Genomic DNA, 26314 nt, shown 5'->3' with positions numbered 1-26314 from the left:
CATCACATAAGCCTTGCAAGCATTGCAACTAATGAGTTAGTTGCGGGATGATGTATTACGGAACGAGTAAAGAGACTTGCCGGTAACGAGATTGAACTAGGTATTGGATACCGACGATCGAATCTCGGGCAAGTAACATACCGATGACAAAGGGAACAATGTATGTTGTTATGCGGTCTGACCGATAAAGATCTTCGTAGAATATGTAGGAGCCAATATGGGCATCTAGGTCCCGCTATTGGTTATTGACCGGAGACGTGTCTCGGTCATGTCTACATTGTTCTCGAACCGTAGGGTCCGCATGCTTAACGTTACGATGACAGTTATTATGAGTTTATGCATTTTGATGTACCGAAGATTGTTTGGACTCCCGGATGTGATCATGGACATGACGAGGAGTCTCGAAATGGTCGAGACATAAATATTGATATATTGGAAGCCTATGTTCGGATATCGGAAGTGTTCCGAGTGAAATCGGGATTTTACCGGAGTACCGGGAGGTTACCGGAACCCCCCGGGAGCTATATGGGCCTTAGTGGGCTTTAGTGGAAAGGAGAAAGGGGCAGCCCAAGGTGGGCCGCGCGCCTCCCCCCGCCCCTAGTCCTATTAGGACAAGGAGAGGTGGACCGCCCCCTCTCTCTCTCTTTCCCCCCTCGAGGAATCCTATTCCAACTAGGATTGGGGGGGAGGGGGAATCCTACTCCCAGAGGGAGTAGGACTCCCTTGGCGCGCCCTCCTTGGCCGGCCGCCCCCTCCCCCTTGGATCCTTTATATACGGAGGCAGGGGGCACCCTAGGACACACAAGTTGATCCTTGAGATCGTTCCTTAGCCGTGTGCGAGGCCCCGACCACCATATTCCACCTCGATCATATTGTAGCGGTGCTAAGGCGAAGCCCTGCGACGGTAGAACATCAAGATCGTCACCACGTCGTCGTGCTGACGGAACTCCTCCCTGACGCTTTGCTGGATCGGAGCCCGGGGATTGTCATCGAGCTGTACGTGTGCTAAGAACTCGGAGGTGCCGGAGTAACGGTGCTTGGATCGGTCGAATCGGGAAGACGTACGACTACTTCCTCTACGTTGTGTCAACGCTTCCGCAGTCGGTCTGCGTGGGTACGTAGACAACACTCTCCCCTCTCGTTGCTATGCATCACCATGATCTTGCGTGTGCGTAGGAAAATTTTGAAATTACTACGTTCCCCAACAGTGGCATCCGAGCCTAGGTTTTATGTGTTGATGTTATATGCACGAGTAGAACACAAGTGAGTTGTGGGCGATATAGGTCATACTGCTTACCAGCATGTCATACTTTGGTTCGGCGGTATTGTTGGACGAAGCGTCCCGGACCGTGTTGGAAATATGCCCTAGAGGCAATAATAAATTGATTATTATTATATTTCCTTGTTCATGATAATCGTTTATTATCCATGCTAGAATTGTATTGATAGGAAACTCAGATACATGTGTGGATACATAGACAACACCATGTCCCTAGTAAGCCTCTAGTTGACTAGCTCGTTGATCAATAGATGGTTACGGTTTCCTGACCATGGACATTGGATGTCGTTGATAATGGGATCACATCATTAGGAGAATGATGTGATGGACAAGACCCAATCCTAAGCATAGCACTAGATCGTGTAGTTCGTATGCTAAAGCTTTTCTAATGTCAAGTATCATTTCCTTAGACCATGAGATTGTGCAACTCCCGGATACCGTAGGAATGCTTTGGGTGTGCCAAACGTCACAACGTAACTGGGTGGCTATAAAGGTACACTACGGGTATCTCTGAAAGTGTCTGTTGGGTTGGCACGAATCGAGACTGGGATTTGTCACTCTGTGTAAACGGAGAGGTATCTCTAGGCCCACTCGGTAGGACATCATCATAATGTGCACAATGTGATCAAGGAGTTGATCACGGGATGATGTGTTACGGAACGAGTAAAGAGACTTGCCGGTAACGAGATTGAACAAGGTATCGGGATACTGACGATCGAATCTCGGGCAAGTATCGTACCGCTAGACAAAGGGAATTGTATACGGGATTGATTAAGTCCTTGACATCGTGGTTCATCCGATGAGATCATCGTGGAACATGTGGGAGCCAACATGGGTATCCAGATCCCGCTGTTGGTTATTGACCGGAGAGTCATCTCGGTCATGTCTGCATGTCTCCCGAACCCGTAGGGTCTACACACTTAAGGTTCGGTGACGCTAGGGTTATAGAGATATTAGTATGCGGTAACCCGAAAGTTTTTCGGAGTCCCGGATGAGATCCCGGACGTCACGAGGAGTTCCGGAATGGTCCGGAGGTAAAGAATTATATATAGGAAGTGCTATTTCGGCTATCGGGACAAGTTTCGGGGTCACCGGTATTGTACCGGGACCACCGGAAGGGTCCCGGGGGTCCACCGGGTGGGGCCACCTGCCCCGGAGGCCCACATGGGCTGTAGGGGTGCGCCTTGGCCTATATGGGCCAAGGGCACCAGCCCCTAGAGGCCCATGCGCCAAAGGGACAAGAGGAGGGGAGAGTCCTAAAGGGGGAAGGCACCTCCGAGGTGCCTTGGGGAGGATGGACTCCTCCCCCCTTGGCCGCACCCTTCCTTGGAGGAAGGGGCAAGGCTGCGCCCTCCCCCTCTCCCTTGGCCCTATATATAGTGGGGGGAAGGGAGGGCAACCAAACCTAAGCCCTGGCGCCTCCCTCTCCCTCCCATGACACATCTCCCTCCTCCCGCAGCGCTTGGCGAAGCCCTGTTGGAATCCCGCTACTTCCACCACCACGCCGTCGTGCTGTTGGATCTCCATCAACCTCTCCTTCCCCCTTGCTGGATCAAGAAGAAGGAGACGTCGCTGCTCCGTACGTGTGTTGAACGCGGAGGTGCCGTCCGTTCGGCGCTAAGATCATCGGTGATTTGGATCACGACGAGTACGACTCCATCAACCCCGTTCTCTTGAACGCTTCCGCGCGCGATCTACAAGGGTATGTAGATCCACTCCTCCCTCGTTGCTAGATGACTCCATAGATAGATCTTGGTGACACGTAGGAAAATTTTGAATTTATGCTGCGTTCCCCAACAGTGGCATCATGAGCTAGGTCTATGCGTAGTTTCTATGCACGAGTAGAACACAAAGTAGTTGTGGGCGTTGATTTTGTTCAATATGCTTATCGTTACTAGTCCAATCTTGATTCGGTGGCATTGTGGGATGAAGCGGCCTGGACCGACCTTACACGTACTCTTACGTGAGACTGGTTCCACTGACTGACATGCACTAGTTGCATAAGGTGGCTAGCGGGTGTCTGTCTCTCCCACTTTAGTCGGATCGGATTCGATGAAAAGGGTCCTTATGAAGGGTAAATAGCAATTGGCATATCACGTTGTGGTTTTTGCGTAGGTAAGAAACGTTCTTGCTAGAAACCCATAGCAGCCACGTAAAACATGCAAACAACAATTAGAGGACGTCTAACTTGTTTTTGCAGGGTATGCTATGTGATGTGATATGGCCAAAAGGATGTGATGAATGATATATGTGATGTATGAGATTGATCATGTTCTTGTAATAGGAATCACGACTTGCATGTCGATGAGTATGACAACCGGCAGGAGCCATAGGAGTTGTCTTTATTTATTTATGACCTGCGTGTCAACATAAACGTCATGTAATTACTTTACTTTATTGCTAACCGTTAGCTGTAGTAGTAGAAGTAATAGTTGACGAGACAACTTCATGAAGACACGATGATAGAGATCATGATGATGGAGATCATGGTGTCATGCCGGTGACGATGATGATCATGGAGCCCCGAAGATGGAGATCAAGAGGAGCAAAGTGATGATGGCCATATCATGTCACTATTTGATTGCATGTGATGTTTATCATGTTTATGCATCTTGTTTACTTAGAACGACGGTAGTACATAAGATGATCCCTCATAATAATTTCAAGAAAGTGTTCCCCCTAACTGTGCACCGTTGCGACAGTTCGTTGTTTCGAAGCACCACGTGATGATCGGGTGTTAGATTCTAACGTTCACATACAACGGGTGTAAGACAGATTTACACACGCGAAACACTTAGGTTGACTTGACGAGCCTAGCATGTGTACAGACATGGCCTCGGAACACAGAAGACCGAAAGGTCGAGCATGAGTCGTATGGTAGATACGATCAACATGAAGATGTTCACCGATGTTGACTAGTCCGTCTCACGTGATGATCGGACACGGCCTAGTTGACTCAGATCATGTAATCACTTAGATGACTAGAGGGATGTCTATCTGAGTGGGAGTTCATAAGATGAACTTAATTATCCTGAACATAGTCAAAAGATCTTTGCAAATTATGTCGTAGCTCGCGCTTCAGTTCTACTGTTTAGATATGTTCCTAGAGAAAATTTAGTTGAAAGTTGATAGTAGCAATTATGCGGACTAGGTCCGTAAACCGAGGATTGTCCTCATTGCTTCATAGAAGGCTTATGTCCTTAATGCACCGCTCAGTGTGCTGAACCTCGAACGTCGTCTGTGGATGTTGCGAACATCTCACATACACGTTTTGATAACTACGTGATAGTTCAGTTAAATGGTTTAGAGTTGAGGCACCGAAGACGGTTTTTGAAACGTCGCGAAACATATGAGATGTTTCGAGGGCTGAAATTAGGATTTCAGGCTCGTGCCCACGTCAAGAGGTATAAGACCTCCGACGATTTTCTCAGCCTGCAAACTGAGGAGAAAAGCTCAATTGTTGAGCTAGTGCTCAGATTGTCTGAGTATAACAATCATTTGAATCAAGTGGGAGTTGATCTTCCAGATAAGATAGTGATGTTTCTCCGAAGTCATTACCACCAAGCTGCTAGAGCTTCGTGATGAACTATAATATATCAGGGACATATATGATGATCCTTGAGATATTCGCGATGTTTGACACCACAAAAGTAGAAATCAAGAAGGAGCATCAATTGTTGATGGTTGGTGAAACCACTAGTTTCAAGAAGGGCAAGGGCAAGAAGGGATACTTCATGAAACGGCAATTCAGCTGCTGCTCTAGTGAAGAAACCCAAGGTTGAACCCAAACCCGAGACTAAGTGCTTCTGTAATAAGGGGAACAGCCACTGGAGCAGAATTACCCTAGATACTTGGTAGATGAGAAGGCTGGCAAGGTCGATAGAAGTATATTGGATATACATTGTGTTAATGTGTACTTTACTAGTACTCCTAGTAGCACCAGGGTATTAGATACCGGTTCGGTTGCTAAGTGTTAGTAACTCGAAATAAAAGCTACGGAATAAACGGAGACTAGCTAAAGGTGAGCTGACGATATGTGTTGGAAGTGTTTCCAATGTTGATATGATAAAGCATCGCACGCTCCCTCTACCATCGAGATTGGTGTTAAACCTAAATAATGGTTATTTGGTGTTTGCGTTGAGCATAGACATGATTGGATTATGCCTATTGCAATACGGTTATTCATTTAAGGAGAATAATCGTTACTCTGTTTATTTGAATAATACCTTCAATGGTCTTACGCCTAAAATGAATGGTTTATTGAATCTCGATCGTAGTGATACACATGTTCATGCCAAAAGATATAAGATAGTAATGATAGTACCACCTACTTGTGGCACTGCCACGTAAGTCATATCGGTATAAAACGCATGAAGAAGCTCCATGTTGATGGATCTTTGGGCTCACTCGTTTTTGAAAAGTTTGAGACATGCGAACCATGTCTATTGGTGTATATGCATGAAGAAACTCCATGCAAATGGACCGTTTGAACTCACTTGATCTTGAATCACTTGATACATGCAAATCATACCACATGGGCAAGATGACTGAAAGCCTCGTTTTCAGTAAAATGGAACTAGAAAGCAACTTGTTGGAAGAAATACATTTTGATGTGTGCAGTCCAATGAGTGCTGAGGCGTGTAGTGGATATCGTTATGTTCTTACTTCACAGATGATTTGAGTAGATGTTGAGTACATTTACTTGATAAATCACGAGTCTGAATTATTGAAAGGTTCAAGTAATTTCAGGGTGAAGTTGAAAGATCGTCGTGACAAGAGGATAAAAGATCTATGATATGATCATAGAGATGAATATCTGAATTACGAGTTTGGCACATAATTAAGACATTGTGGAAATTGTTTCACAACTAATACAGCCTGGAACACCATAGTGTGATGGTGTGTCTGAACATCATAACTGCACCCTATTGGATATGATGCATACCATGATGTCTCTTATCGAATTACCACGATAGTTTATGGGTTAGGCATTAGAGACAACCACATTCACTTTAAATAGGGCACCACGTAATTCCGATGAGATGACACCGTATGAACTATGGTTTAGAGAAACCTAAGCTGTCATTTCTTAAAAGTTTGGGGCTGCGACGCTTATGTGAAAAAGTTTCAGGCTAATAAGCTCGAACCCAAAGCGGATAAATGCATCTTCATAGGACACCCAAAACAGTTGGGTATACCTCCTGTCTCAGATTCGAAAGCAATAAGGGATTGTTTCTAGAATCGGGTCCTTTCTCGAGGAAAAGTTTCTCTCGAAAGAATTGAGTGGGAGGATGGTGGAGACTTGATGAGGTTATTGAACCGTCTCTTCAACTAGTGTGTGGCAGGGCACAGGAAGTTGTTCCTGTGGCACCTACACCAATTGAAGTGGAAGCTTATGATAGTGATCATGAAACTTCAGATCAAGTCACTACCAAGCCTCGTGGGATGACAAGGATGCGTACTACTTCAGAGTGGTACGTAATCCTGTCTTGGAAGTCATGTTGCTAGACAACAATGAACCTACGAGCTATGGAGAAGCGATGGTGGGCCTGGATTCCAAAATGGCTCGAGGCCATATAATCCGAGAGAGGATCCATATATGAAAAAAAAAGTGTAGACTTTGGCAGAATAGCTCGATGGTCGTAAGGCTGTTGAGTGCAGATGGATTTTAAAAGGAAGACGGACAATGATGGTAAATGTCACCATTAAGAAAGCTCGACTTGTCATTAAGATGTTTTCCGACAAGTTCAAGGAGTTGACTACGATGAGACTTTCTCACTCGTAGCGATGCTAAGAGTCTGTTGGAATTATATTAGCGATTACTTCATTATTTATGAAATCTTGCAGATAGGATGTCAAAACATTGTTTCCTCGACGTTTTTTTAGGAAAGGTTGTATGTGATACAAACCGGAAGGTTTTGTCAATCCTGAAAGGTGCTAATAAGTATGCAAAGCTCCAGCAATCCTTCTAAGGACTGGAGTAAGCATCTCGGAGTTGGAATGTATGCTTTGATGAGATGATCAAAGATTTTGGGTGTATACAAAGTTTATGAGAAACTTGTATTTCCAAAGAAGTGAGTGGGAGCACTATAGAATTTCTAATGAGTATATGTTGTTGACATATTGTTGATCAGAAATGACGTAGAATTTCTGGAAAGCATATAGGGTTATTTGGAAAGTGTTTTTCAATGGAAAGCCTGGATTAAGCTACTTGAACATTGAGCATCAAGATCTATAAGGATAGATCAAAACGCTTAATAGTACTTTCAAATGAGCACATACCTTGACATGATCTTGAAGGTGTTCAAGATGGATCAGTCAAAGAAGGAGTTCTTGCCTGAGTTGTAAGGTATGAAGTTAAGACTTAAAGCTCGACCACGGCAAAATAGAGAGAAAGGACGAAGGTCGTCCCCTATGCTTAAGACGTAGGCTCTACAGTATGCTATGCTGTGTACCGCACCTGAAGTGTGCCTTGCCATGAGTCAGTCAAGGGGTACAAGAGTGATCCAAGAATGGATCACAGGACAGCGGTCAAAGTTATCCTTAGTAACTAGTGGACTAAGGAATTTTTCTCGATTATGGAGGTGGTAAAAGAGTTCGTCGTAAAGGGTTACGTCGATGCAAGCTTAACACCTATCCGGATAGCTCTGAGTAGAGATACCGGATACGTATAATGGAGCAACAATTTAGAATAGCTCCAAGTAGAACAGTTATTTGGAATGGCTCCAAATGTAGCGTAGTAGTTGCATCTACAAGATGACATAGAAATTTGCGAAGTACATACGGATCTGAATGTTGCAGACCCGTTTACTAAAACCTCTCTCACAAGCAACATGATCAAACCTAGAACTCATTGAGTGTTAATCACATAGTGATGTGAACTAGACTACTGACTCTAGTAAACTCTTGGGTGTTAGTCACATGGCGATGTGACCTGTGAGTGTTAATCACATGGCGATGTGAACTGGATTATTGACTCTAGTGCAAGTGGGAGACTGTTGGAAATATGCCCTAGAGGCAATAATAAATTGATTATTATTATATTTCCTTGTTCATGATAATCGTTTATTATCCATGCTAGAATTGTATTGATAGGAAACTCAGATACATGTGTGGATACATAGACAACACCATGTCCCTAGTAAGCCTCTAGTTGACTAGCTCGTTGATCAATAGATGGTTACGGTTTCCTGACCATGGACATTGGATGTCGTTGATAACAGGATCACATCATTAGGAGAATGATGTGATGGACAAGACCCAATCCTAAGCATAGCACTAGATCGTGTAGTTCGTATGCTAAAGCTTTTCTAATGTCAAGTATCATTTCCTTAGACCATGAGATTGTGCAACTCCCGGATACCGTAGGAATGCTTTGGGTGTGCCAAACGTCACAACGTAACTGGGTGGCTATAAAGGTACACTACGGGTATCTCCGAAAGTGTCTGTTGGGTTGGCACGAATCGAGACTGGGATTTGTACATAGGTGGCTTGCGGGTGACAGTTTCTCCAACTTTAGTTGAACCGAGTGTGGCTACGCCCGGTCCTTGCGAAGGTTAAAACAGCACCAACTTGACAAACTATCGTTGTGGTTTTGATGCGTAGGTAAGATTGGTTCTTGCTTAAGCCCGTAGCAGCCACGTAAAACTTGCAACAACAAAGTAGAGGACGTCTAACTTGTTTTTGCAGGGCATGTTGTGATGTGATATGGTCAAAACGTGATGAGATATAAGTTGTTGTATGAGATGATCATGTTTTGTTAAAGTTATCGGTAACTGGCAAAAGCCTTATGGTTGTCTCTTTATTGCATAAGATGCAAGCGCCAAATAATTGCTTTACTTTATCACTATGCGATAGCAATAGTTGCAAGAGCAATTGTTGGCGAGACGACCACGTGACGACACATTGATATAGATCAAGATGATGGAGATCATGGTGTCATGCCGGTGACGATATAGATCATGACAGTACTTTGGAGATGGAGATCAAAGAAGCAAGATGATGATGGCCATATCATGTCACATATTTTGATTGCATATGATGTTTATCTTTTATACATCTTATTTTTGCTTTGATTGACGGTAGCATTATAAGATGATCTCTCACTAAGTATTAAGAAGTGTTCTCCCTGAGTATGCACCGTTGCCAAAGTTCGTCGTGCCCAGACACCACGTGATGATCGCGTGTGATAAGCTCTACGTCCATCTACAACGGGTGCAAGCCAGTTTTGCACACGCAGAATACTCGGATTAAACTTGACGAGCCTAGCATATGCAGATATGGCCTCGGAACACGGAGACCGAAAGGTCGAGCGTGAATCATATAGTAGATATGATCAACATAACGATGTTCACCATTGAAAACTACTCCATTTCACGTGATGATCGGTTATGGTTTAGTTGATTTGGATCACGTGATCACTTAGAGGATTAGAGGGATGTCTATCTAAGTGGGAGTTCTTTAAGTAATTTGATTAATTGAACTTAAATTTATCATGAACTTAGTCCTGGTAGTATTTTGCAAATTATGTTGTAGATCAATAGCTCGCGTTGTTGCTTTCATATGTTTATTTTGATATGTTCCTAGAGAAAATTGTGTTGAAAGATGTTAGTAGCAATGATGCGGATTGGATCCGTGATCTGAGGTTTATCCTCATTGCTGCACAGAAGAATTATGTCCTTGATGCACCGCTAGGTGACAGACCTATTGCAGGAGCAGATGCAGACGTTGTGAACGTTTGGCTAGCTCAATATGATGACTACTTGATAGTTTAGTGCACCATGCTTAATGGCTTAGAATCGGGACTTCAAAGACGATTTGAACGTCATGGACCATATGAGATGTTTCAGGAGTTGAAGTTAATATTTCAAGCAAATACCCGAGTTGAGAGATATGAAGTCCCCAACAAGTTCAATAGCTAAAAGATGGAGGAGAATCGCTCAACTAGTGAGCATGTGCTCAGATTGTCTGGGTACTACAATCGCTTGAATCAAGTGGGAGTTAATCTTCCAGATAAGATAGTGATTGACAGAATTCTCTAGTCACCATCACCAAGTTAGTAGAACTTCGTGATGAACTATAATATGCAAGGGATAACGGAAACAACTCCCAAGCTCTTCGTGATGCTGAAATCAATGAAGGTAGAAATCAAGAAAAACATCAAGTGTTGATGGTTGACAAGACCACTAGTTTCAAGAAAAGGGCAAAGGGAAGAAGGGGAACTTCAAGAAGAACGGCAAGCAAGTTGCTGCTCAAGTGAAGAAGCCCAAGTCTGATCCTAAGCCTGAGACTAAGTGCTTCTACTGCAAAGGGACTGGTCACTGGAAGCGGAACTACCCCAAGTGATTGGCGGATAAGAAGGATGGCAAAGTGAACATAAGTATATTTGATATACATGTTATTGATGTGTACTTTACTAGTGTTTATAGCAACCCCTCAGTATTTGATACTGGATCAGTTGCTAAGAGTAGTAACTCGAAACGGGAGTTGCAGAATGAACAGAGACTAGTTAAGGGTGAAGTGACGATGTGTGTTGGAAGTGGTTCCAAGATTGATATGATCATCATCGCACACTCCCTATACTTTCGGGATTAGTGTTAAACCTAAATAAGTGTTATTTGGTGTTTGCGTTGAGCATGAATATGATTTGATCATGTTTATTGTAATACGGTTATTCATTTAAGTAAAAGAATAAATTGTTGTTCTGTTTACATGAATAAAACCTTATATGGTTACACACCCAATGAAAATAGTTCATTGGATCTCAATCTTAATGATACACATATTCATAATATTGAAACCAAAAGATGCGAAGTTAATAATGATAGTGCAACTTATTTGTGGCACTGCCGTTTAGGTCATATTGGTGTAAAGCGCATGAAGAAACTCCATGCTGATGGGATTTTGGAATCACTTGATTATGAATCACTTGATGCTTGCGAACCATGCCTTATGGGCAAGATGACTAAAACGCCGTTCTCCGGAACAATGGAGCGAGCAACAGATTTGTTGGAAATCATACATACTGATGTATGTGGTCCGATGAATATTGAGGCTCGCGATAGGTATCATTATTTTCTGATCTTCACAGATGATTTGAGCAGATATGAGTATATCTACTTGATGAAACAAAGGTCTGAAACATTTAAAAAGTTCAAAGAATTTCAGAGTGAAGTGGAAAATCATCGTAACAAAAATGAAAAATTTCTACGATATGATCGCAGAAGTAAAATATTTGAGTTACGAGTTTGGTCTTCAATTAAAACAATGTGGAATAGTTTCACAAACTCATGCCACCTGGAACACCACAGCATAATGGTGTGTCCGAATATCATAACCGTACTTTATTAGATATGGTGCGATCTATCATGTCTCTTACCGATCTACCACTATCGTTTTGGGGTTATGCATTAGAGACAGCTGCATTCACGTTAAATAGGGCACCATCTAAGTCCGTTGAGATGACACAATCTGAACTGTGGTTTGGCAAGAAACCAAAGTTGTCGTTTCTTAAAGTTTGGGGTTGTGATGCTTATATGAAAAAGTTTCATCCTAATAAGCTCAAACCCAAATCGGAGAAATATGTCCTCATAGGATACCCAAAGGAGACTGTTGGGTACACCTTCTATCACAAATCCGAAGGCAAGACTTTTGTTGCTAAATTCGAAGTTTTTCTAGAGAAGGAGTTTCTCTCAAAAGAAGTGAGTGGGAGGAAAGTAGAACTTGATGAGGTAACTGTACCTGCTCCCTTATTGGAAAGTAGTTCATCACAGAAATCTGTTCCTGTGACTACTACACCAATTAGTGAGGAAGTTAATGATGATGATCATGTAACTTCAGATCAAGTTACTACCAAATCTCGTAGGTAAACCAGAGTAAGATCCGCACCAGAGTGGTACGGTAATCCTGTTCTGGAAGTCATGTTACTAGACCATGACGAACTTGCGAACTATGAGGAAGCGATGATGAGCCCAGATTCCGCGAAATGGTTTGAGGCCATGAAATCTGAGATATGATCCATGTATGAGAACAAAGTATGGACTTTGGTTGACTTGCCCACTGATCGGCAAGCAATTGAGAATAAATGGATCTTCAAGAAGAAGACTGACGCTGATGGTAATGTTACTGCCTACAAAGCTCGACTTGTCGCAAAAGGTTTTCGACAAGTTCAAGGTGTTGACTACGATGAGATTTTCTCACTCGTATCTATGCTTAAGTCTGTCCGAATCATGTTAGCAATTGCCGCATTTTATGAAATCTAGCAAATGGATAAACAAAACTGCATTCCTTAATGGATTTACTAAAGAAGAGTTGTATACGATGCAACTAGAAGGTTTTGTCGATCCTAAAGGTGTTAACAAAGTATGCAAGCTCCAGCGATCCATTTATGGACTGGTGCAAGCCTCTCGGAGTTGGAATAAACGCTTTGATAGTGTGATCAAAGCATTTGGTTTTATACAGACTTTCGGAGAAGCCTGTATTTACAAGAAAGTGAGTGGGAGCTCTGTAGCATTTCTGATATTATATGTGGATGACATATTACTGATTGGAAATGATATAGAATTGCTGGATAGCATAAAGGGATACTTGAATAAGAGTTTTTCAATGAAAGACCTCGGTGAAGCTGCTTACATATTAGGCATAAAGATCTATAGAGATAGATCAAGGCGCTTAATTGGACTTTCACAAAGCACATACCTTGACAAGATTTTGAAGAAGTTCAAAATGGAGCAGTCAAAGAAAGAGTTCTTGCCTGTATTACAAGGTGTGAAGTTGAGTAAGACTCAAAGCCCGACCACGACAGAAAGAGAATGAAAGTCATTCCCTATGCCTTGGCCATAGGTTCTATAAAGTATGTCATGCTGTGTACCAGATCTATTGTATACCCTGCACTGATTTGGCAAGGGAGTACAATAGTGATCTAGGAGTAGATCACTGGACAGTGGTCAGAATTATCCTTAATGAAATAAGGATATGTTTCTCGATTATGGACGTGACAAAAAGGTTCGTCGTAAAGGGTTACGTCGATGCAAGTTTTTGACACTGATCCAGATGATTCTAAATCTCAATCTGGATACATATTGAAAGTAGGAGCAATTAGCTAGAGTAGCTCCGTGCAGAGCATTGTAGACATAGAATTTTGCAAAATACATACGGATCTGAATATGGCAGGCCCGTTGACTAAATTTTTCTCACAAGCAAAACATGATCACTCTTTGGGTGTTAATCACATAGCGATGTGAACTAGATTATTGAATCTAGTAAACCCTTTGGGTGTTAGTCACATGGAGATGTGAACCAATCACATAAAGATGTGAACTATTGGTGTTAATCACATAGCGATGTGAACTAGATTATTGACTCTAGTGCAAGTGGGAGACTGAAGGAAATATGCCCTAGAGGCAATAATAAAGTTATTGTTTATTTCCTTATTTCATGATAAATGTTTATTATTCATGCTAGAATTGTATTAACCGGAAACATAATACATGTGTGAATACATAGACAAACAGAGTGTCACTAGTATGCCTCTACTTGACTAGCTCGTTAATCAAAGATGGTTATGTTTCCTAACCATGGACAAAGAGTTGTTATTTGATTAACGGGATCACATCATTAGATGAATGATCTGATTGACATGACCCATTCCATTAGCTTAGCACCCGATCGTTTAGTATGTTGCTATTGCTTTCTTCATGACTTATACATGTTCCTATGACTATGAGATTATGCAACTCCCGTTTGCCGGAGGAACACTTTGTGTGCTACCAAACGTCACAACGTAACTGGGTGATTATAAAGGAGCTCTACAGGTGTCTCCAAAGGTACATGTTGGGTTGGCGTATTTCGAGATTAGGATTTGTCACTCCGAATGTCGGAGAGGTATCTCTGGGCCCTCTCGGTAATGCACATCACATAAGCCTTGCAAGCATTGCAACTAATGAGTTAGTTGCGGGATGATGTATTACGGAACGAGTAAAGAGACTTGCCGGTAACGAGATTGAACTAGGTATTGGATACCGATGACCGAATCTCAGGCAAGTAACATACCGATGACAAAGGGAACAACGTATGTTGTTATGCGGTCTGACCGATAAAGATCTTCGTAGAATATGTAGGAGCCAATATGGGCATCCAGGTCCCGCTATTGGTTATTGACCGGAGACGTGTCTCGGTCATGTCTACATTGTTCTCGAACCGTAGGGTCCGCACGCTTAACATTACGATGACAGTTATTATGAGTTTATGCATTTTGATGTACCGAAGATTGTTCGGAGTCCCGGATGTGATCATGGACATGATGAGGAGTCTCGAAATGGTCGAGACATAAAGATTGATATATTGGAAGCCTATGTTTGGATATCGGAAGTGTTCCGGGTGAAATCGGGATTTTACCGGAGTACCGGGAGGTTACCGGAACCCCCCGGGAGCTATATGGGCCTTAGTGGGCTTTAGTGGAAAGGAGAAAGGGGCAGCCCAAGGTGGGCCGCGCGCCTCCCCCCTCCCCTAGTCCTATTAGGACAAGGAGAGGTGGCCGGCCCCCTCTCTCTCTTTCCCCGCTCGAGGAATCCTATTCCAACTAGGATTGGGGGGGGAGTAGGACTCCCTTGGCGCGCCCTCCTTGGCCGGCCGCCCCCTCCCCCTTGGCTCCTTTATATACGGAGGTAGGGGGCACCCTAGGACACACAAGTTGATCCTTGAGATCGTTCCTTAGCCGTGTGCGGTGCCCCCTGCCACTATATTCCACCTCGATCATATTGTAGCGGTGCTAAGGCGAAGCCCTGCGACGGTAGAACATCAAGATCGTCACCACGCCGTCGTGCTGACGGAACTCCTCCCCGCAGCTTTGCTGGATCGGAGCCCGGGGATTGTCATCGAGCTGTACGTGTGCTAAGAACTCGGAGGTGCCGGAGTAACGGTGCTTGGATCGGTCGGATCGGGAAGACGTACGACTACTTCCTCTACGTTGTGTCAACGCTTCCACAGTCAGTCTGCGTGGGTACGTAGACAACACTCTCCCCTCTCGTTGCTATGCATCACCATGATCTTGCGTGTGCGTAGGAAAATTTTGAAATTACTACGTTCCCCAACAAGTATAAACTTTACCATTCTGTTTGGGAACCGCCTATAATGTGTGTAGCATGGAAGATATTGCCATCTCTTGGTTGTTATGTTGACAATGAAAATATACCGCTCAAAATATTAGTCACCTCTATTTCAAAGCCGAGCTTTGGCACCTCTATAAATCTCTGCTTCCCTCTGCGAAGGGCCTATCCATTTACTTTTATGTTGAGTCATCATCCTCTTATTAAAAAGCACTAGTTGGAGAGCACCGCTGTCATTCGCATTCATTATTGTTAGTTTACATTGAGTATGACTTGACTGGATCTCTTTTACCATGAATTACAATGTCTAGTCAGTCCTTGGTCTTTAAAGGTGCTCTGCATTTATGTTTTGCGGTCTCAGAAAGGGCTAGCGAGATACCATCTTGTTATATCATATTATGATTGCTTTGAGGAAGTGTTGTCATCCGAAATTTATTATTATTGCTCGCTAGTTGATTATGCTATTGATATGAGTAAACTTGAGACCTAAGCGTTATTGCGAATGTGATCAGTTATAATCTTTGTTGAAAACTTGAATGCTGGCTTTATATATTTACAACAACAAGAGCAAACAGAGTTTGTAAAAGTTTTTCTTTATCACTTTTAGTTTATCAACTAAATTTCTTGAGGACAAGCAAAGGTTTAAACTTGGGGGAGTTGATACGTCTCCGTCGTATCTACTTTTCCAAACACTTTTGCCCTTGTTTTGGACTCTAACTTGCATGATTTGAATGGAACTAACCCGGACTAACGTTGTTTTCAGCAGAATTACCATGGTGTTATTTATGTGCAGAAACAAACGTTCTCGGAATGACCTGAAACTTCACGGAACAACTTTTTGGAAAATATAAAAAATACCTGCAAAAGATGAAGGCCAGGGGCCCACCACCTATCCACGAGGGTGGGGGGCGCGCCCCCTACCTCGTGGCCCCCCTAGAGCTCCTCCGACTCCAACTCCAACTCTATATATTGTGTTTCGGGGAGAAGAAAATCAGAGAGAAGAATTCATCGCGTTTTACGATACGGAGCCGCCGCCAAGCCCTAAAACCTCTCGGGAGGGCTGATCTGGAGTCCGTTCGAGGCTCCGGAGAGGGGAATCCATCGCCATCGTCATCATCAACCATCCTCCATCGCCAATTTCATGATGCTCACCGCTGTGCGTGAGTAATTCCATCGTAGGCTTGCTGGACGGTGATGAGTTGGATGAGATCTATCATGTAATCGAGTTAGTTTTGTTAGGGTTTGATCCCTAGTATCCACTATGTTCTGAGATTGATGTTGCTATGACTTTGCTATGCTTAATGCTTGTCACTAGGGCCCGAGTGCCATGATTTCAGATCTGAACCTATTATGTTTTCATCAATATATGAGAGTTCTTGATCCTATCTTGCAAGTCTATAGTCACCTATTATGTGTTATGATCCGTTAACCCCGAAGTGACAATAATCGGGATACTTACCGGTGATGACCGTAGTTTGAGGAGTTCATGTATTCACTATGTGTTAATGCTTTGTTCCGGTACTCTATTAAAAGGAGGCCTTAATATCCCTTAGTTTCCATAAGGACCCTGCTGCCACGGGAGGGTAGGACAAAAGATGTCATGCAAGTTTTTTTATAAGCACGTATGACTATATTCGGAATACATGCATATATTACATTGATGAATTGGAGCTAGTTCTGTGTCACCCTAGGTTATGACTGTTACATGATGAATCGCATCCGGCATAATTCTCCATCACCGATCCATTGCCTACGAGCTTTCCATATATTGTTCTTCGCTTATTTACTTTCCCGTTGCTATTGCTATCATCACTACAAATACCAAAAACATTACTTGTACTACCGTTACCTTTTGCTACCGTTACCACTAGCTACTATCATATTACTTTGCTGCAGATACTAAGTTTCCAGGTGTGGTTGAATTGACAACTCAGTTGCTAATACTTGAGAATATTCTTTGGCTCCCCTTGTGTCGAATCAATAAATTTGGGTTGAATACTTTACCCTCGAAAACTGTTGCGATCCCCTATACTTGTGGGTTATCAACTCACTGGCGAGGAGGCTTCGGTTAGATAAGGATTGGCAATGAGCTGGCGAAGCAACATTTGGCCGGATGCGGTGAAGGAGGTGCCTTCAGTTCTATTCCTTGGGTTAGAGGCTACCGAAGGGGTGGAGGGGGAGACAACAATGCTTAAAAGAGCTCGGGGTTGCCTCTAATGAAAACTCGGGAGAGAGACGGATAAGGATGACATCCTCTTTGTCGCACAGATTGCCACCAAGGCTCTCGAGCTTCAGACAATGGTGCTACTAACCTCCTTATTGACGACGAACACTTTTGGATGCGTTCGAACTCTATGCCCAAATCAAACGACATGAATTCTATGTCTTCAACCCATCTGACGACATCTTCATGCTTCTTGAACGATTTGTTCGACCATATGAACTCTTCGATGAGAAGGTAGGCATAGAAGCCACACATCAAGCTACCATTCGGTTCTTGCTTGCAAACGAATTGGTATCACACTTGAAGCATATGTTACGATTCCTATAGAACCTCCTTGGGATCATTCGCTCCTTTCATATTCAAATTAAAGAGACAATAATCCATCAATTCCATCAGGAGCCACCAATCTTTTGTCGTCTCTTCAGGGAATCCATCAACTAACAATTGGACATTTGGATTATAGTAATATGAGAATCCAGTGGTCCTTGCGCAAACAGGTGAACATACCCTGAATTTGACCAAGATTAAAAGTTTTGTATGTCCAAACATATATATGAAAAAGAAAACCATGAAAGTTAAGATCAAACAAGTACTTAGTCGGGACGGTAGAGCATGAGCATGTGGTCTTTGTTCTTGTTATCTTGCATGAAACGCAAAACATAGTTCTTCATGGACTGCTTACCAGTATTGTCGCAAAGGTCCACCCAGTTCACGAGAAAAGGGTCGGCTATCACGACATTTGGAACATTTATGCGTATGACCTCATTAGCATGTGAAAGTGCCCAACTGCCCATAGCCTGGTCAGGCAAAATTGAGTTTATAGAAGTTGAACAGATAAAAGATTCCTTTGAAATCCACAAATAATTTGCTTGGTTAGTTTCCTAATACTCTGGTACTATCTCTGTCCCAAAATATGTTTTGTGATTTTAGTAATTTGAAATAAAACTACAACACTTATTTTGGAATGGAGGGAGTGTGTATTCAAGTCAAATATTAGGTAGGTTTCCATTTGCCGTTGGGTCGTGCGTTACGCTAGGTTATTAGATGAGTTGTGGAGTTTGTATCCTAGCTAGTAGGATTAGGTAGCTAGGACCGAGTGAATATCCGTCGAGGATATCATGGGCTAGTGGGTCGCCAAAACATATGCTTGTACAGTGAGATTTTGAGAGAAAATAAAGAAAAAGAAGAGGCATGTCAAGTGTCTCTGGATTTGCACCGCCATGTTCCACCGCTACCTGCCCGAAAGCAGCTGTCAAGGACCACTACAACGGCTTCCTCCACCTGCTGGGCCGCTGCGTGGTTTTTTTTTTAAAAAAAAAGAAGAAGACCCATGACCTCTGCATTTGGGTGATGCATACAACCACTTTATGGCGGCTGCATGTTGAACCCTGCTCCTTTGCACAACATGGTGTCTCTTAATCTGAGAAGACTTGGCGGGATATATGTCGGTGGGGGTTGAACGGACTTTTGGCATGATATATACCAACCTAAAAGTTGTTCACAATCACAATCTCACTCTACTACTACATCATTGTACCCAATTCACACCGTTAGACGTTAGAGCATCTTCAAGCATGCAACCATCATTATAATTAACTCAACTGAAATTTGGCATGTTGAGGATAGCTTCGTCGATTTAACATCGTTGCCATGAAGGACGTGGGATGAGCATTCCACAAAGATGATGTATTAGTTGTTTACTCATTATTAGGAAAAAGGCTATAGATGATATGGCCACTAATGACGCACCAGACATGTGGTGCATCATTACTATATATTAATGGTGCATCATGTGTTACTAATGGCGCACCAGGTGTATGATGCGCCATTAGTAGTTTTGAAAAAAAAATTGTTACTAATGGCGCACCGTGGAATAGTGCGCCATTACTAGTTGACATAGTAATGGCGCACCACACCCACCGTGCGCCATTAGTAGTTTTGAAAAATAAATAAATAAATAATGTGTTAGTAATGCCAAACCCCACCTCCCCTCGCCCCGTCGCCCCCCTCCCCTCGCCGCCCCCTTGCCCCACCTCCCCTCGCCCCGTCTCCCCACCGTCCCAACCACCCGCCGCCGCCGCCGCCACCCGCCGCCCCTCGCCCCGTCGCCCCCACCACCCGCCACCGTCCCGTCGCCCGAACGACGCCCTGCCCCGGCGCCCCGTCGCCCGAACGACGCGCTCCCTGGTGCCCCGCCCCCCCCCCACCTGCCCGTCGGCCCCTGCGCCCGTGCCGCCCCCGGAGCCAGGCTCGCTGCCGCCCCTGCGCCCGCGCCGCCCCCGGAGCCAGGCTCGCCGCGGGCCCCCTGCGTCCGCCTCGCCCCCCCCCCCCCCCCCGGAGCCAAGCCCGCCTCCGCTGCCCTAACCGCGGCCGTCCACCACCACCCCTGCCCCCGAAGCCAAGGTGAGCATTTTTTTGTTTTTTCTACTGTTTTTCTTTGCTGTTTAGGTTTAATTAGGTTATTGATAGGTTTAGGTTAGTGGTTGGTTTAGGTTAGTGCTAGATTTAGGTTTAGATAATTAGAAGAAGAAAGTTGAAAAAAAGAAGAAGAAGTAGAAGAAGAGGAAAAAGGAGGAGGAAGAATAAGAAGAAAGTTGAAAACAGAACAAGAAAGGAAGAAGGAGAAGAGGAGGAGGAGGAAGGAGAAGAAAGAAAAAGGAGAACAAGAAAAGAAGAGAGGTGGAGAAGAAGAAGATGGAAAGGAAAAGGAAGAATGCATCATTGTTTAATTGTAGAGGCTGATGATTGAAAAGTTGACCTTTCTTAGGAGTAGCATCTTCAAATAAGTAACCCTTCATGTCTTCAAATAAAATAACAGAACAACATAACTCAGAACGGTAATATAACCAAGAATGCATCTTCGAGGACGAGAGCTTTTTTCAAGTGTTTATTTGCTGCTTCCTCATAAGCAACGAGACATCTCTAAGGACAGAACATCATTTTAGTAGGATGTAACAATCATTAGTCTTCAAGAAGAATGATATTAAATAACATAGTGACCTGTGATGTATTTTCGTACCAAAAATGCATTTGGCACTAGTCCTCGCTTAACAACATCATGGGTGGGAAGCGGGAACTTCGGAAGTGCATTGGTGTAGTTGATTATCTTCTGCTCAAAATTTATGCTGCTATAATGTTGTATGATAATGTTGTAAGGGTACTAATTGGTCTCTTCTACTGCTTATCAGAGATGGGGGGAAGCAGCCACCGCCGCTCTACCTCACCGGAGTACGAGTTGGATGCTTTCGAGTTCTTCAGTATAATACTTGGGACTTCAGTATCAGCCACGAGGCAGGTATATAAAACGAGAGATCTCCCCTTCACCCATCTCATTATGATAACTCTGTTGTTTGCTACATCACTCCTTGTCCCAAATTGCAGAGGCTGCCTGACACTTTTATGAACATGCTGGGTGAAGATCTGCCAGATAATGTGAAGCTCCGACAGGCCAGCAGCGGGGTTCGCAGGCTGTGGGACGTGGAGTTGGTGATCGAGGAGGGCCACATGTACCTGTGTCGTGGCTGGGAGAAGTACTACAGTGCCTATGACCTGCGGACCGGGTACTTTCTTCTCTTCAGGTACGACGGTGACGCCACAATGCTCATCGTGAAGGTTTTCAACGCGACTATGTGTCGCATGCGCTACGCTGACGACGAAGATGCTAGTGCATTCTGCCTCTTCTTATTCCTCTACATTTGGCTTTGTCTCACATCGATTGTTAACGGTCATTGTTGCATTTGGACAGGCAATGGGAGCAGCAGCAGCGACACTGGCTACAGCCAAAGCAGCAGCGATTATGGCTGTAGCAAAAGCAACAACGATTCTGGCTTTAGCGATAGCAGCAGCGATTCTGGCAGCAGCAAAGACAACAAGAAGGATGATCCGGACTGGAGTGGGGGAGAAGAGGAGCAGAGTGGGGATGAGGAGCTGCAGGATGACGATGGGCATCAGGCTGAGGATGACCTAGCGCTGGTGGTGGCTGACCAAGGGCAAGAGCTGGTGGTGGCTGACCATGGGCAAGAGATGGTGATGGCTGAGGATGACCTAGCAATAGTCGTGCCCGTCCTTTCTGAAGGTGGCCTCGCGATGGTGGTGGTGCCTGACAATGACCACGCACCGGTGGTGGCGCCGGCGATCCCACAACTGGGCGACATGACCACGCCAATTGTGGTAGAAGACTACATCCCACAGCTGCCTCCACCGCCTCGCCGCTCTTGGCGCATCAGGCTGAGGAAGAAGAAGGAGAAGAACAATAAGAACTGAACTATGTCAGGTATGTCAGATCTCCAAAATGATATATATATATACTTAGTTACCTATGTTATCTCTAATATGCTTAGTTTCCTATAGGTTAGCTCCAAAATTATTTATGTTAGCACAAAATGATCAAGTTTACACAATAAGCTTACAGCCTTCTTCTTATTCTTCTTCTTTTCCAAAATGACATATGTTAGCTTCATTTTACCTAAGTTGGCTCTAATATGCTAACTTAGAGCTTATATGCTTAGTTTCCTATAGGTTAGCTCCAAAATAACTTATGTTAGCACAAAATGATCAAGTTTACATAATAAGCTTATAGTCTTCTTCTTTTCCAAAATGACATAGGTTAGCTTCATTTTACCTAAGTTGGCTCTAATATGCTAACTTAGAGCTTATATGCTTAGTTTCCTATAGGTTAGCTTCAAAATTACTTATGTTAGCACAAAATGATCAAGTTTACATAATAAGCTTATAGTCTTCTTCTTATTCTTCTTCTTTTCCAAAATGACATAGGTTAGCTTCATTTTACCTAAGTTGGCTCTAATATGCTAACTTAGAGCTTATATGCTTAGTTTCCTATAAGTTAGCTCCAAAATTACTTATGTTAGCACAAAATGATCAAGTTTACATAATAAGCTTATAGTCTTCTTCTTATTCTTCTTATTCTTCTTCTTTTCCAAAATGACATAGGTTAGCTTCATTTTACCTAAGTTGGCTCTAATATGCTAACTTAGAGAGCTTATATGCTTAGTTTCCTATAGGTTAGCTCCAAAATTACTTATGTTAGCACAAAATGATCAAGTTTACATAATAAGCTTATAGTCTTTTTCTTATTCTTCTTATTCTTCTTCTAGTATTCTTCTAGTGTTCTTCTTCTTCTAGTATTCTTCTAGTCTTCTTCTTCTTCTTCTTCTTCTTCTTCTAACTTTTTGTTTATCATTTTGCAGATTTGATTTAATTCACGGAAGCTTGCATGGATGGAGTGCTTCTTTTCCATTTGTGTTTTTATTTTGTATCAATGTGAAACTTTTGTGAATTGATGGATAACGGTGTTGGATGAACAATGTGAAACTTTTGTGAATTGATGGATAACGGTGTTGGATGAACAATGTGAAACTTTTGTAATATATAATGATGGAACTATGTGTTGGCTATGTATGTATATATGTTGAAACTTGTATGTTGGATATGATTGTTATATGGATGCTTATTGTATATATATGTGTTGGATATCTCATATGTGAAATAGTGACCTGAGATTAAAAAAAACCGATTTTTTTAAAAAAAAATTGTTACTAATGGCGCACCTGTGGGATACTAATGACGCACCTGTGGTGCGCCATTAGTATACCTACAGGTGCGCCGTTACTAAAATATACTAGTGGCGTGGTACTAATGGCACACCTGTAGTGCGCCATTAGTAGCCAAAACAGGTGCGCTATTAGTAGGCCTTTTCCTAGTAGTGACTTCTAGTATAATAAAAGGGTCATTGCCTTAGGTTGAGTCTTTTCAGCCGAGATATCACATCCCTACTCTTGATGAGATGTGCACAATTAAAACGAGTCACCCACATCATTTAGATAAAATACTAGAAGAAAACTGAAGAAACTGGTCTAGGATATGTAGGTGAAGGTATAGGACACCGTATGCGGGGTGAGGGCTTTTGGAGGCCGAGCTCCACAGAGCTCGTTTTCAAAATATGATTTTTCCATGGCATGAAAAAAATTGAAAAATATTTGTATACACTCTCACATATGTGTATTGCGTATATCCAAAAATTCATAACCATATACTTTCACACGTGGCCTACGGAAAAAAGACAAAAACGTATTTCTAAAATGGGCCACTTTTTTTGTTGTTGGGCCAGAATTTTGTCTTTTTTGTACAGCCTACAAAATACAAAAATTTCAAATGATTTTTTTCACACGTGCATGCAGAAATCTAATAAGTTTCCATATAATTTTTTTAAATTTATTTAAAACTTTGAAATATGACTTTTGATTTTTTTTAAATACCGAGCTCCGTGAAGCTCGGCCTCCGTTGGCATTTTTCGACCGCATGCGTGGTTATATTGCAGATCCGGTTCCTAGCTCTAGGCACATGGTACCAAGTGGTTGGAGGGCGATGACGATGGTGAAGCAGACACACAAGTCACAGCAGCCGCCCGATTGCTTATTTCTCCACCTCATCGTTCCAATCTGGGAAGCTTCCACCATGGCGGTCCGGACTGATAACTTCTACCTGCTAGCTTTATTGACGACTTGCAAAAATGGCAAACCTTTGAAACCACCGTGACCGAAGCTTTTATCCTTGATGATATTTACGAGAAGAGTTGTGAAAAAATAAGGGGTGTTTTTGTAAGGATCTAATTCCCAATTTGTATGAATAAAACAAAGAGAGAATTTTACTTTTACCCCTGACAGCCCGAGCCCTAAAATTCAGAAGCACTTTCTAGTTTCCCGTTTTCACGTTACCCATAGGCATCTCTAGCCGATCCCTAAAATATAGAGGAGTAAACGGCCGAGTAAACCTTAGCAGAGTATACTTACTCCACTAAGTTTTGGCCGGTTCTAGCTGGTCCTCTAAATTTAGCAGAGTAAAAGTATTTTTTTATCAAATCTTTCTAATTTTAGTTTGCATGGTATATTTCAACTACAAATGAATACATTCTTCCTTCTCGAGCGGTTCTGACCATGTCTGAACTGAAATTCAAAACACGGCAAAACAAAAAAAATACGACTATGCAAGACATCTCAAGAGCATCACCAGAGATAAGTTAATTCTAATAAAATCATAATAAATAGGTGTTTATAAAGTACAGTATGTCTAGTAAAATCCCAACTACTCCCTCCGTCTAAGTGTATAAGTCACCTTATGAAAACCAAATAATCTCAAAACACTTAGGCGCGGTGTATTAACTCCCACCTCGTTTTTTGTTTCTTGACATATCAACCAATAAGAGATGTGGAGCGTGCATGCTTTCAGTTACTTGAGACTAGCAAACACTACATGCAGTGGTTAGTTCATTGCATGCAATACTATTAATTAATAAATAAACATTAAGTTATCTCGTTTTCCTCTCCTCCTTGGTCATGGTGCACAATCTAAAATGACTTATTCACCTAGACGGAGAAAGTAGCTAGGATCTTATCTGAATTTGTAAACTCTACTACCTACCTATCGCATTGAGAGTTGAAATCGCCACCGGAAGATCGCAATACTATTGCAGAATTCAGTGCTGAGTGAAAAATCACATTTACTGAATCTACCATCGATTATGTCAGAGAAAATTACGTCCACGCATCCTCGTGACTCGAACCAGGGACGGCGGCGGCTCGATCTTCACCAGAGGTGAACGAAACGGCGGCAGGTGCATGGGATCTTGCGCGGATGAGATGCGGAGGTGACGTGTGGTACTCCGGTGGCACGGACGCGGAGCGGTGGGGAGCTCCAAGCGGCCATGCCGCAGCGGCGTTCTTCGGTTTCTGGACAGAAAGAATACATGAGAGAGAGAGGGATCGTTTAGGGAGAGAGAGAGAGAGAGAGAAGCAAAGAGGGGGAAGAAGGCAGAGGGGCGCACAGGCGAGGCTGGTCGCCGGGGTCGACGGGTCACGGGTGATTGGGGCCTCCGGCCTCGGGCACGGATCGAGGGAGGCGCGCGGGCAAGGAGCGAGCGCTCGGGCTCTCCCCTGCATCGTGGCTGCGGCAGAAGAAGGAAAAGCAGCAGCAATTTTCGAACTACTCAAGGATGGAACGCATCTTTGCAACAATGAGTATTTCTTTAGTGTGTCAAAGGGTCAGCGAGTCTGCCAATGACGTAGCTACGAGCTTCTACAGGGACAAAATGGTGGCTGGAGATGGCTCGCTGGCCAGGATGAGGGATAAGGTTGGTCACAACGGGGAGGAACTTAGGAGTAACATCACACACTCCAATACTATTTTGCTTATGTGTCACATATTTAATGAAGAGAGAGATGCTTGTGGTAAGAGGTAATATCACCGGGAGTCATAAAACTTGTGTTGCATGTTCAGTTTGGTGCTAAAACTTGTAAAATATGGATTTGTGATCATCTAACTTGTCGTGTGGTGCAAATACGGTGTGTTATACCATATCCGGACGTACATGTTGCATGTGTGGCATTGGCTTGGAATAAATGTTTCTAGATAACTCCCTGAATTTTTTAATTGCGCAAAAAAGCCCAGGTGAGGCCCACCTGTCATTGAATAATGTACGAGAAAAAAATGATAAGTCGTCATATATAGAGGGGCCGGGATTCTTACTCACGAACTTCAGAAGGTACGCACACGTGGTCAACCAGCACAGCCAATGACACATTTTTTTTTGACGGGTAGCCAATGACACATGATTGCATGATAAGGATAACTATCTTTTATATCCACATCTTAAAATACGTGGGCCTGTTAGCTCAAATGGCCTACGAAATA

General features: G+C 43.2%; 1 protein-coding gene across 1 annotated transcript; it reads left to right on the top strand.

Annotated features, from left to right (window-relative positions):
- The first annotated feature begins 19579 nt into the window (after nucleotides 1-19579).
- LOC147987820 (uncharacterized) lies at nucleotides 19580-25275 on the top strand. Its single transcript, XM_087542513.1, has 5 exons — nucleotides 19580-19897; nucleotides 20765-20903; nucleotides 21027-21272; nucleotides 21354-21697; nucleotides 25153-25275. The coding sequence occupies exons 1-5, from the start codon at nucleotides 19580-19582 to the stop codon at nucleotides 25273-25275; spliced, it is 1170 nt and encodes a 389-aa protein (XP_087398639.1).
- The last annotated feature ends 1039 nt before the right edge of the window (nucleotides 25276-26314 follow it).

Source organism: Triticum urartu, chromosome 2A (assembly GCF_056163025.1).
Source record: "Triticum urartu cultivar PI428250 chromosome 2A, HENAU_Tu73, whole genome shotgun sequence".
Lineage (NCBI taxonomy): Eukaryota > Viridiplantae > Streptophyta > Magnoliopsida > Poales > Poaceae > Triticum > Triticum urartu.
The sequence above is the reverse complement of the archived record's forward strand: the minus strand, read 5'-3'. Positions and strand labels throughout refer to the sequence as shown.